The sequence below is a fragment of the Peromyscus leucopus genome, chromosome 8b, assembly GCF_004664715.2.
Source record: "Peromyscus leucopus breed LL Stock chromosome 8b, UCI_PerLeu_2.1, whole genome shotgun sequence".
Taxonomy (NCBI): domain Eukaryota; kingdom Metazoa; phylum Chordata; class Mammalia; order Rodentia; family Cricetidae; genus Peromyscus; species Peromyscus leucopus.
This window is the reverse complement of record NC_051086.1, coordinates 97,551,294-97,564,653: the sequence shown is the minus strand read 5'-3', so window position 1 is coordinate 97,564,653 and position 13,360 is coordinate 97,551,294. Positions and strand designations below refer to the sequence as shown.

The 13,360-nt window shown below is 51.1% G+C and overlaps 1 protein-coding gene across 1 annotated transcript; it reads left to right on the top strand.

Annotated features, from left to right (window-relative positions):
- The first annotated feature begins 1,228 nt into the window (after nt 1-1,228).
- Tac4 (tachykinin precursor 4) lies at nt 1,229-10,490 on the top strand. Its single transcript, XM_028868989.2, has 4 exons — nt 1,229-2,361; nt 5,752-5,845; nt 8,686-8,745; nt 9,723-10,490. Exons 1-4 carry the CDS (start codon nt 2,242-2,244, stop codon nt 9,878-9,880), a joined length of 432 nt encoding a protein of 143 aa, XP_028724822.1. The 5' UTR covers nt 1,229-2,241; the 3' UTR covers nt 9,881-10,490.
- The last annotated feature ends 2,870 nt before the right edge of the window (nt 10,491-13,360 follow it).

The following is a 13,360-nucleotide window of genomic DNA, read 5'->3' as shown; positions in this document are numbered from 1 at the left end:
TGCGTCGTTTGGCAGGTGGAGGGCGCTGCCCGCCCGAGCAGTACGGGAGTCCCAACCTGCCGGGCCCCGCCCACCCCAACCTGCCGGGCCCCGCCCACCCCAACCTGCCGGGCCCCGCCCACCCAACCTGCCGGGGCCCCGCCCACACTGCGTTTTCCCCAGAATCTTACCCTTCCAGGCCCGCACACGTTTCTCCTCCGGTGGCCTTGTCCTCCTTCTGGCTTCGGCGCCCCAACCTAGCAGCCTCCCGAGCCTCAACGTCGCCGCGAAAGGGACTCATCGGCCAGGGCCTCGCCCCGGGTGGCCGAGGACACCGGGCGGGGCTGCGAACCCGGTCGCCGGGCCTTCCAGCCCCAGCCTGACCGCAAACCTAGGGCGACTCTGCAAATAGCCGCGGTTTCCAGCTGGTGCCCTGCTTCCCTCTCGGCCTTCCGGACCTTTGGGGTTTTCTCTCTCTTCTCCCCGCCCTCTCATCTGCCCGATGCCTCCCGCCTCGTCCACACAGTGCGCCCACCACATCCTGCCGCAGGCACAGTGGCTCCTTGGCCAGCGAAGTGGGGAGCCTCAAGACCAGTGCTGAGGCCCAGGCTTCCTCTGGGCCTGTGAGCCCTTTACCCAGTCATTCATGAACTACTCGCCCCACCCTCGGAGGTTTGCAGTCAGGGAAACTGAGGCTCATAAACTCCTCGCGGGCTAAATCTGTCTGTGCCTGCAGTGGTAAGGCCATCTTCCACATGCAGGCCATCCTGCAATCCCTAATGGCACCCGAATCCAGAATACTCCTTTAGATCGAGCCTGACCTGCCTGTTGCCGCATGTGTATAAGGAAGATGGCAAAAGTGGAATATGGGTTCAGGAAGATGATGGAAAGCCCCAAACGAGAGGGTGGAGGTATTGGGTGTCTTGCCCATGGGGGCACTGAGTGATGGGCTGAACCAGGAAATCTGCATTTTAGCATGTGCTGGCATTCCGAAACAATTCCTATTGCAACCCACCCACCAGAGATTTCTGGTGACGAGGTCAGGCAGAGTGTCTTCATCATCTTCTCATGCAGTCAATAATAGTAATAATAATAGCCAGGCATGGTGACAGGTGCCTTTAATCTCAGCACTCAGGAGGCAGAGGCAGGAGGATCCCTGATTTCAAAGCCAGCCTGGTCTACAGAGCGAGTTCCAGGGCAGCCAGGGCTGCACAGAGAAACTCTTATCTCAAAAAGAAACAATAGTTAACAGACATTAAATATTTACCTTTCCACACTCTGCTGGAAGCTCCACATGCATTGTGTTGCTTCATCCTCAGCCTTGTGTTACCCAGGAGGGTCCTGTGGTTTACAGGGGTTAAGTTATAGCCAGAGGTCACAAAGCTATCCAACAATGATGCTCCAAGTGGACCCTGGGTCTCTGACCACAGGGCCCTGGTTCCAGATTGACAGATGACAGACGGATGGCTGGCCAGGCAGAGGGAGGAGCTGAACAGACAGGGACTGAGCATACATACTCGGAGAAAGAAGAGGGACAGGGAGGCACACGGGCTACAAGCATGGGGGACCAGTGTGGTGCAGGAGTAGAAGGCCGTTTTGGCAATAGTGGGACATTGCTGAGGGTCATGGCTGATGTTTGGACTCAGAGGGCATTTTCTGGCAAATCTCAGTTCCCACTTGCAAGAAGCCTCGCTTCTTTAACGACTGGCACCTCCCAGGGCAAGCAGTGTGCTCTACACTCACGTGGGGGCTGTGGATGGGCAGAGTGCAGAGAGAGAAGAGATGGAGAGGGCGTGGTTGATGGGCAGTGACATATTGGCCAACCTTGAGAGCGCAGGAAGGGAAGCGCCATACAGCTCTCTTCCCATTTCCGGCGACAGAGATACTGCCCTGGGGGTTGCCCCTGGCAAGCTGTAATCTCCAGGCCCCACATACGCCGCCGCCATTGTGCACCTGTCACGGGAGGGAACTCCGCCAAAGGTGAGGCTGGCATTGCATCAGCGCTAAGCCTTGGGATCAAATGTTGGGGGTGGCTATGGGGAGGTCTAGGCTCTTGATGGGATTGGCTCAAGCCGCCAGGAAGAGAGGCTGTCAGTGAAGCAGACCAAAGATGGGATTAGCCCCAGGAAGGAAGCCGAGGGGCCGGGAAGCCTGGAGAACCCGGGAAGATTTCCACCCACACCGGAGTGACCGCTGCTGAAGGAGGTGGCATCAGGCGGAGGGGCTTCCTGGACTCCCCGGACAGAGCAGCACTTGCTCACCATGCTGCCCCTCCTGGCCCTGTGTCTCCTGATCGGGCCGTCAGTGTGCAGGACAGCAGGGGACAGAGAGGAACGGACGCTCGGCACAGAAGCAGAGTCCTGGGTGACCGTGAACCTGAAGGTACCTTTCTGAGCTGATGAGCCATGGTGGAGGGCTGGGAGATTCCTTCTGAGGCTGCCAGGATAGCAGAGTGTACCCCAAACCCTGAAAGGCAGGCTGCTCAACTCCCCTGACTGGGGAGGGTCAAGGCCACGAGCCCTGATCTGTCCAGCCATCGGCTTGTACTTGTGAGAGCAACAATGTGTGCCGTGTGTATAGAAACAGTTAACACCTACAATGTCCCTCATATTGTCCCGACTGTCTATATCATAAACAGTAACTTGTTTCAACTTCATAGGGAAACTACCATTGTTATCCCCATTTCGCAGATGAGAAAACTGAGGTACAGAGGTCAAGGAGCTTGTCTAAGATGTACTGCTTCAAAAGTACAGCTTCCACCTTAGCTAGGTTCTGACTCTGTATCTGAGCATCAGAGAACTTATTTTCAAGGGACTAACTAGAGCAGGATTACTACTCTGTCTCACACAAAAGAAACACCTTGGTTCCCCGACAAGCACCAGTGTTTGACTATGGTAGTGACTACCAAACTCCCAAGTACTGCCACTGGAAAGAAATCTAAAAGTTGGAGCCCCAACCTACTCTGAGATTCAATACCTCTGACCTAGGCGAAGGCCCTGGCCTTGGAGCTCCCATCCCTGACCTAGGAACCAGGAGGGCATCTGGAGCCCGTCTCCCCACAGTCCCAGGATGGAAAGGACACTCAGCTGATGTTGGTGTGTGTTGCTGGGCCATGTAAGGTCCCCGGAAGCTGTTAGGAGTGGGAGGTTAGGGATGTGGCTCAGTTGGTAAAGGGCTTGTTTAGTATACACAATGTCCTGGGTTTCATCCACATAAACACCACGTAAAACCGCATGGTGGTGCATGCCTGCAGTCTCAGCACTCAGGAGGTCGAGGCAGAAGGGTCAGTTCAGGGTCATTCTTCGATCCATAGAGAGTTCAAGGCCAGCCTAAGGAGAAGAGAAAGATTCAAGATGGGCCCCAGAAAAAAAAACTATGCACAGACAGCCCTGCTGAGGTGGTCCTCTCTAGTTTGACTAGGGAAATGTGGGCAATGGGAGAGGACAGCAGGTCTGGGAGACCTGGGTTCAAGTCTCAGCTTCTCCACTGACTCCTGCTACTCTCAGCCTCAGTTTCCTTACCTGCAAGAAGGAGGGAGAGAGAAACTAACCCCCAGCTCATTTGGAGCTATGACTTTTTTTTTTTAGTCAGTAACAGACTTGCAATGTGTGAAAGTCCTGTTGGATCGTAGAGAACACTGGCTACGGCCATATGGAAGTGTCATCCATTTCACACGGCATTGGCCGCTCTGGTTCCCACCCGCGGTCAATTAGCTCATCCAGCAGGAGTGAGGAGAGGCTAGATGACCAGAAGTCCTGCAGACTGACGCTGTGGGTTGCTAAGTGTCACTAAAAATGGGATGATCTGATGGTTCCCAGTTCCCAGGGTACCCTGCCTGCAGCCACCCCTGGGCTTTCTGGGTAAAACAGAATGGTCCTCCTAATGCTTCCCCTCCCCTCTCAGAAACCTGGTGGATAGAAGGGTCTGCTCTATTTAATTCGTAAAAGACCACTCTTTCAAGTTCCTGCTGGAAGGATGGCCTTTATTAAGGCAAAGTGGTTTTCGGGAGCTTTTCAAAGATGGGCCTAAATCTCCAAAGAGACTTTTCTCTGGTTTCTGGCTAGGCTGGGCGACTCCAGCTGGCGACTGCTGCCCCAGCCACCGCCATCTCAGGGAGGAGACAGATTGGGAGACTGAATTAGGCCAACACTTAGAAAACAATCAATCATGAAAACAGGGTGTGACAAGTCCCAAACAGCCCATGGGTCTTCCCTGACTCCCAGCTGGATCCCTGGAGCCACTGAGCTGTCCCAGCTTCCAGCCTAGAGCCTCGAGGCTGTGGCCTGTCTTCAGCCTTGTTGGAAAAGGCGCTTCTTACCTGTCTCAGTTCAGAGATGGTCATAAAAAAGGTGCTCCCTCAGAGAGTCAAGGTCACTGGGGCGGGGGGGAGGGAAGACTTAGATTTACAGCCATTGGAAAGGATATTTGCCAACTGGGCTAGACTAGAGCATTAAAATGGCTTTTTCCAGGGCAATAGCTCCACCCAGATCCCATTGGGACTCCTCCCAGGATGCCCAGCTCTGTCTGGGAAGGGTAAATCTGGGACAATGGGAAGGAGAACAGCCATTAGCCCTGGTTGGCCTGCCACTTCTGGTCTTTGTTGACATTTCTCAAGACCTTTGAATCCTGCTTCAGCTGCTTCTGTTACCCTGATCAGGGTTAGTTGGCTACCTCAATTTCCACATATGTAAAATGGACAGGAGTCACATGTTTTGTTTTATTTTTTCTTTTCTGAGACAGGATTTCTCTGTGTAGCCCTGACTGTCCTGGAACTCACTCTGTAGACCATCCAGGCTGGCCTCGAACTCAAAGAGCTCCACCTACCTTTGCCTACCGAGTGCTGGGATCAAAGGTGTGCACCACCACTGCCAGGCACACGTTCTTTTTGAGACAGTCTTACTATTTATCCCTAGCTGACCTGGAACTACAATAGACTAGTTTAACCTCCAGTTTGGGGCAATCCTCCTGCTTCTGCCTTTGTGTGTGGATGTATGTGGTGGTGGTGATAGTGTTTTGTTTTTTGTTTTTTTTTTTGGTTTTTCGAGACAGGGTTTCTCTGTGTAGCTTTGCGCCTTTCCTGGAACTCACTTGGTAGCCCAGGCTGGCCTTGAACTCACAGAGATCCACCTGGCTCTGCTGGGATTAAAGGCATGCGCTGTCACCACCGCCCGGCTCCATAGTCTTTTTTTTTTTTTTTTTAAATAATTTTTATTTTATTTGCATTGGTGCTTTGCCTGCATGTATGTCTATGTGAAGGTGTCAGATCTTGGAGTTAGAGACAGTTGTCAGCTGCCATGTGGGTGCTGGGAATTGAACCTGTCCTCTGGAAGAGCAGTCAGTGCTCTTAACCGCTGAGCCATCTCTCCAGCCCCCTCAGTCTTAATGGTAGTTATAGTTATATTGAAAATTTGACTGAGTGTTTGAGAGCCTGCCCTTTGGTCCAGATGGCTTTGGTTCAAGTTCTGACTCCACTTCTCAATTATTTTTGGACATACTATTTCATCTCTGTTACCTGTATGTCTTCATCTATAAAATGCTGACAGCAATAACACTGGGCTATTGTCGTGAGGTTTGGGTGAGAATTAGTGAGTTACGAAATGAAAGTGCTTGGGACGGTACCAGGAACACAGCAGGTGCAATTTTACATCATCATTAACACAATGTTTGGGGTAAAATATGCAAAAGACCCTCGTGCCAAGCTGTTGCTGAAATGGTTATGGCTCCGCTGTCTCAACAGCTCCACACTCTAATGCTAACTCTCGGCTTCTCTAGGGAATCCCTGTTGCCAGCCTTGAACTCCAGCTTCAGGAGACGAAGAGAAGCAGAACTCGCCAGTTCTATGGCCTGATGGGGAAGCGGGTGGAGGGTAAGTGGCAAAGGCAGTGGGCGTGGTTCTGAGTGGCTTCTGCAACACCATGTAGAGGGTGTTCACGGGATGCTGAGGTGCACTGTCCCTACTGGTCATCATCCAAGCAGGATGCTTTAGGGACGGCCAATGGCAACAGCTATATAGGGGCTGTCAGCACACGAGCAGGGCTGATGCTTTACACCCTGGTGCCATACCTGGGTGATGGGGAGTGTTGGGAAATGGACAGCAGCATCTAGATGTAAGGCAGGCTTTCCAGCCAGTTCTGTGCCGTTCAAGCACAGTTATTGTGTACCTGAGGGTCCTGGAAACAAGAAAGCTGTCCCAGAGACAGAGAGAAGTCACACTGGACAGAGCCCGAGTTCTCTTGGCTTGTGTTTTCTTCAACACTGTTGTCCTGAGTAGACATGCTCGACTTGCGCTGTCCATTTGGCTGTATCCATCAAAGTAGGAAATGTGTACTTTTTTTTTCCCCCAGACAGGGTTTCTCTGTGTAGCCCTGGCTGTCCTGGAACTCACTCTGTAGACCAGGCTGGCCTGGAACTTATAGAGTTCAGGCTGTCTTTGCCTCCTGAGTGCTGCAATTAAAGGATGTACACTTTTGACCAATAGTTTCACATCAGAGAATCTTAAATTTGTATGAGAATGTCACGTGAGCCCTGAGATGTTTGCACCACAGGAGGGTTCATTGCCAAGTTGTTCATAACAGCAAGAATTTGCAAAACACAAGACAACCAGTGGGGGAAAGGTCAAAATATGGAACATAAGTGGGACATGGTGGCATATGTCTGTGATCCCAGCACTTGGTGGGTGGACACAAGAGTATTAGAAATTCAAGGTCATTTTTGGCTATATAGTGAGTTTGAGGACAGCCTCGGCTACATGAGACCCTGTCTCCCCCCCACCAAAAAAAAAGAGGTGGGGGGAATCAGGGAGATGGCCCGATTAGTAAAGTGCTTGCCACACACGCATGAGAACCTGAATTTAGCACTCAACACCACATGAAAATCTAGGCAGCACACCTGTAATCCTAGCACCGGGAAGGTAAAGACAGGATGATACTAGGGACTTGCTGGCCAGCCAGTCAAACCAAATTGCTGAGTGTCAGGCTCAGTGAGAGGCCCTGACTCAAAAAACAGAGTGGACATTCATTCTGGAAGACAATGTTCACCTCTGGCTTCCATTTATGTACATACACACACACACACACACACACACACACACACACACACACACACACACACACCTTGTGACCAGACATTAAAAAAGATGAAGCATTAGCTAGGCATGGATTTCAATGGTAAAAGGGGTGTGTTTGCCATTTGTAAGGCCTTAGGTTTAATCCCCAGCACAAGCAAAACAAACAAAATACTTAAGCAGGCTGGGTATGACACATGCCAGTAATCCTAGCACTAAGGAGGCAGAACAGGAAGCTCACTACAAGTCCCAGGCCAGCCTAGACTACATGGTGAGACCTTGTCTCAAAAACTTGTGTGTGTGTGTGTGTGTGCCCTTGAGCACAGCAGAACCTCACCATGGCCCGATCTCTGTCAACAACACCCCATATGCTCAGTAGGTGACTGAGGTTCTGATAAGAACTTTCCCAAGGATGCCTCCTGGCTGATGCCAAGTCCCAGTGATGTCAATCTACGCTCTACTGCCTCCTATGGGCACATTCCCACTGTGACACAAGGACAATGGGGTTCCTAGAGTCCCTGTGAAAAACCCCTCACACCTCTCACTAAGCCTCCAGGGAAGCGGTTCAGTCTTCATCCCCTTTCTCCTTCCAGGGATACGTCCGACTGAGCCAAGGGAAAGAATGGGTGAGTGCTACCCTGGTCTACCCCCAGCATGCTCCTGGGGCGGGGCACACTGTGCTGGCCATTAGCTACCCTGGAACAAGCAGTGAAGCTCTCTGGGGGCATGCCTGGCTGGGGGCATGCCTGGCTGGCACTGCGGTACCATCCGAGGGCTGCTGTGACTTGACCAGAAGATGAATTTTCTGGTTATTTCCCCCAAGGGTGGGATATGCTTGCCCAGGGAATGCCTGCAGGAGTGGGAGACAGGGCCAGAGCTTCAGAATTACCAGAGTTAAGAAAATGAATCAACCAGGAAGAGCTCAGAGATTCAAGCCCTAGCCCCTTGAGGATGTTAGAACTGCAAATCCAGGTAGGCTTTATTCTACTTAAGCCCTTCAGCAGAAAGGGAATCACAAGAGGGGTCAGATTACACCTGTAATCCCAGCACTTGGAAGGCTGAGGCAGAGGGATTACAAGTTATAGGCCAACCTGGACTACAAAGCATGAACCTGTCTCTAATGAAACAAAATAGCACAGCAAACACCAACTTGTTCCCACAACTCCTGAATGCTGTGCGCAACAGGCCTAGCCCCTCATGCCCTCTGGGGCCATTACTGATTTCACTGCTCCATCCTTAGCAGTTAACGTGGGCCTGCCCCTCCTGAGCAGACAGCTTGTCTCCATGTTCTGGTAGTGACGGTCTTCTTGGCACACTGCATTGTGCGGTCCTACAGTGTCACATGGCTGTTGTTGCCGGCCTGGAAACTCCACACAGAAGACCCAGGGCTTCGGTCACTCTGCATCCTTAATACTCAGCCTAGTTTCTGAGCATGGAAATATTGGTGAAAGGTCTAGCAAGAGGGAGGATTTGATGAGTAAAGGCATGGATGAATAGAGGGGTCCAGAGCATTCCTTCACCTCCCGAGTGAGAAAGGCTGCAATTGGAAGGCCCAGCTCTACCCTGCCTGTCCTTACTCCACGTCCAAGGCAGCCTTCCTTTACTGTTCCTCTCTTCTTTACCTCTTTTTCCTCCCTCACCAGGGTATCAGCTGGGAAGAATAGTGCAGGACCTCCTTGGCGCGAGAGGTCCGTCCATAGAAGGTAGGAGAGGGCATCTAACGGGTGACAAGAGCATCATGGGAAAACAGCCAGGCGTCTGCTGCCATCAGACAGAATGGGCTGCTCTACCACTCTATCCAGCAGAAGGGTCCATGGGAGGCAGGAACTGAGTTACAGGAGATGGGAGAGGCTCCTGCTGGTCTGTTGAGCATTTGTGTTTGTGTGTGCCACAGCATGTGTACGGAGGTCAGAGGTGAACTTGCAAGAGTTGGTTTTTTTCTTTCATCATATGCCAGAGACCCAACTCAGGTGGCCGGGCATGGTGATGAGCACCTTTACAGGCTGAGCCATTTTGCCAGCCCTGAGGAAGTTGTATCTTGCCCAGCCCATGTCCACTAGGTTCAGTGGAACCCATCTCCTATCTTTGTCTGTCTGTAAAGTCCTAGTTGTTGATCCCTAGGTCAGGAATTTAAAGAAATTCTTAGTCAACAACGGTCATTAAGTGGTCCCTGAAGCCAGGCATGCAAATAAACAATTCAGGCTGGGGGAGGAGCCAGTGAGCCATCGTAAGAAGGGCAGCGGATCAACAGTAGTCGGATGCAGGTCATACCGAGCTAGCTTGTTTCCATGTCCTGCCTGACTTCTGGCTCCACCCCATCTTTCCGGATAGAACATTGGCTACTGGGAAGACAGACAGGAATGAACTCTCTTTCCCCTGAGATTTTCTCAGGGTATGAGTCTTCCAGAGTCTCTGGAACTCACCCCGATATTAAGTTGAAATAAATGTTCTACATGCATGGGGTGAGGTGGTTGCTTACAGACACCATTTTCCAGGGATAGAAAGTAATCTGTCCTAGGCCACACAGTGAGCTAGTAACAAAACAGGTTTCCTGGTCAGTGGTAGTTCCGTGTCCTCAGGAAAATCTTTCGGGCTTTAGAATACCATTCTCCTTTCTGTGGGTGATGAGCGAGGGTTGGCTGGAGATGTGGCAGATAAACCTGTGATTTCATTGCTCTAGGAACCTGCGGACAGGAGACACACCACCAGAGTGCAGGGGCTGGAGCAGTGGCCACAGACGGCCTCCAGAGTCAAAGAGGAAGGCCAGACGCTCTCAGTCACCAGCCACGTGTAGCATTTTCCCTGGGCACAGAAGAGGATGACCAGGGTTCAGAGTGAGCCCCAAAGGACGCTTCCCCAATGATGCCATGCCCATCTTTCCCAGAACATTACAGCTGAAGAACCTCTGGCCAACAGTCCAGTGTCTTCTGTCCTCAGCTTGGGCATTTCACGGCAGGCCTGCACTGAACCCCCCATTTCCTCAAGGACTCTTGACATCAGGTGGCAATGGCGCACAAAGCAGTGTGGCCTCACAGACTGGAGTGACCCAGCTCTCCCTTGCGCCCAAGTTCTCGTGCCTATGTACTACAGGGTAAGCGTCACACCCTGTATCCCATGCCCAACATACAGTGGGGCTCAATAAACGAGTGAGCAGTAACGAGCAGCTTCCTCGGCCGTATAAGGCAGAGGGCAGGATGTCAGACCAGCAGATAAAGATCACACAGCCCAGGTCCATCCGCGGGTGGGAAAAGATGCTGATGGGGAAGGCACTGCCCGTGCATCTGGGGGTGGGGTCAGGGGCCTCTTCTCCTTAGATTCCTGATGACCTGTCTAGAGGTCACCATCTGGGCTGATGATATGGCTCAATGGGTTAAGGCACTTGTTGCCAAGACCAACAACTTGAGTTCAATCCCCAGGGCTCACAAGGTGGAAGAAAAGAGCAAACATTTCCAAATTGTCCTTTGACCTCTACATGTATGTCATGGTATGTGTGTGCCAACACACACACACACAAAATAAAGCTAAAAAAAAAAATTTTTTTTAAAGAAGTCACCCTCTATTCCTGATTACAATTTGGTCCTAGGTCACTCATCAATCTTCTTGTATAAAATGGCCCCTTCAACTGCTTGTTCCCATTCAGGGTAGAGCTCCAGACAAACAGAACTCCAACCTCAGAGAGCCCCAAACTAGTGGGGGACACTCTCTGCCTGTGACAGAGGATCCTGAGATGTCTAGAGACATCAGAAGCTAGGTATGATGGCATTTATCTGTAGTTTCAGCTCTAGGAGGCTGAGGCTTGAGCCCAGGAATTCAGCCTGGACAACATGCTGAGACTATCTGAGAGGGGAAAAGATGCTGTTCCAGTGAGACGGCTCACAGTAAAGCGCTTGCTGCCAAACCTGGTGCCATCCCTAAGACCCACTCGGTGGGTGGAGGAGAGAGCCGATTCTCAGCCCTTATCCTCTGATCACCACACCTGTGCTGTGGTTTTCATACATGTATGTACACACACACACACACACACACACACACACACACACACACACATGAGTAAATGTAATTTTTTTTCTTTTTGGTTTTTTAAGACAGGGTTTTTTTCTGTGTAGTCTTGGCTGTCCAGGAACTCACTTTGTAGATCAGGATAACCTTGAACTCAGAGATCCACCTGCCTCTGCCTCCCAAGGGCTGGGATTAAAGGTGCGCACCACCACACCCAGTTAGTAAGTGTAATTTTTTTAAAAAGTCCCTTAGTCACAATGAAATCCAAGGGGAAACAATGGAAATGAGATTGATAAGGGGATGGGGAACAGCTCAGCCAGCAAAGTACTTGCCATGTAAGCATGAAGACCTCAAGAGTTTGATGCCCAGAATTTATAAAAGATTAAAAAAAAAAATGCAGGGCGGCGGCGGCGGCGGCGGCGGCGGCGGCGGTGGTGGTGGTGGTGGTGGTGGCGCACACCTTTAATCCCAGCCCTTGGGAGGCAGAGGCAGGCCGATCTCTGTGAGTTCAAGGTCATCATGGTCTACAAAGTGGGTTCCTGGACAGCCAAGGCTACACAGAGAAACCATGTCTTGAAAAACCAAAAACCAACCAACCAACCAACCAAAAATAACAAATAAGACAAAGAAACCGGGCACGGTAGTGTGTTTGTAATCCTGGTGCTGGGGGCAGGGGGCAGAGACAGTGAGATCCATGCCAACCAGAGACCCAGCCTCAAAACAAGTGTTTGCACCTGAGAGACAACACCCAAGATTGTTCTCTGGCCTTCACATGCTGTGCATACACACACATGTACCCAAGTACACACATGAACACACGTGATAGAGGCTGAACCAGAGACAGACTGGAATTACGTGGGCAGAGTTAACAGCAAACGAAGTTCATTCACTCATTCACTGGACCACAAAAAAATGTTTCTCTTCTGTGTCCCTCATTCCAAAGAGGAAATGGTTATTTTTTTCCGGGGGGAACTTGATCCCCTGTATGTGTGACCAGGTGGAGGTAGGGTATATTAAACAGGAAGGAAAGGTGGGCGTCTGAAAGCTTGGGTGGTGACAGCAGAGGTTACTGAAGAGAGGTGACCAAATCAATCAAGACGACCACTAAGGTAGTCTTCACTTTTTTTTTTTTTTTTTTTTTGAGACACGGTAGCCTAGGATGGCTCTGAACTTTCAACCCTCCTGCAAGTTCAGCCTCCTGAGTGCTAGGATTACAAGGCTGTACACCATGCCCAGCCAGCCAGCCAGCCTGCTTTCACTAGACCTATAATAAATCTGTTCTAAGACTTCCTTTTACCGTGAAGGCCCGTCAAGCCGACTTCAAGCCTTTCTTCCTTCTCACACATGGAGATGAATATGGGAGATGAGTATGACAGTGTGGACTTCTTCCTTGGAGTCTGTCCTTCCGGCAGAATTTCCCAGTTGATACCTTCATCTGCTCACCTCCCAGGTGCACACTCCAACCATAGCGGCACACCCACCCAGGTGACCCCAGAATGGTCCCTACAGTCACTCCACTTGAGACTCAACAAGGGAGAGGACTTTTATTCTGATGCTTCAAGTTTGGGAGGTTTAAGAAAAATAAAATTCCCTGAGTAGGCTAGTAGGCTCAGACACCACAGGGAATGTGAAAGCCTTGGAAGACTTGACAGCTTCTGGGCGAGAGCCGAGATGTAACCTATTTTGAGAGCCCACCTCTGGGTACCTGTCCTCTTTCAAACCTGGCATGTTACCCCAAGCTCCCGATCTCTGTCTGCATACCACACTGTCTCCATCAGGGTGATTTCTAGTGTGTGGCCGAGCCAGTCTTTGTAAAGGTTTCTAGTCAGGAACTATCCGTTCAGCTGCCTCTCAGAGTTCTCCATTCCCACTCTGCCAAGGTTAAAGATAATGTTGATGATCTAAGCACTGAGCTCGTCTCTCAGTAAGGAGGGGTTTCTCAAAGTCAATCTAACTCCAGCTCAATGGCAGTGCTGGCGAAGGCTTTGGAGAGTAACTGGAAGGACTCACATCCCTTGCTCCCAAGGGGTCTGTCCCCAGAGAGCGACACAGCACAGGTAACTGAAACAGTAGCTACCCCGAGTAGACATTATAGTTCTCAAGTGAGTGTGGTAACACACACCTGAAATCCCAGCATTGAAGGTGGAGGCAGGAGGATCAGGAGTTCAAGGCCAGCCTGCGAATTCCTGAGTAGGTTGGGGGTGACATCTTCCGGAAGCCCGAGTGTGGGGGTTGGTGCTGCCAGCAGGAGTATCTCAGTTCTGTCTGGTCTCTCTACGCTGCAGATCAGCTTCTGCTTCTGGTCTAAAGCACCAAAGC

Bases quoted from the DNA above. Each gene is read 5' to 3' on its own strand.
- Tac4 (XM_028868989.2), top strand. From the start codon at position 2,242: ATGCTGCCCCTCCTGGCCCTGTGTCTCCTGATCGGGCCGTCAGTGTGC. The intron at 2,362-5,751 runs GTACCTTTCTGA...CGGCTTCTCTAG, and splicing joins GGGTGACCGTGAACCTGAAG to GGAATCCCTGTTGCCAGCCT. The intron at 8,746-9,722 runs GTAGGAGAGGGC...TCATTGCTCTAG, and splicing joins GAGAGGTCCGTCCATAGAAG to GAACCTGCGGACAGGAGACA.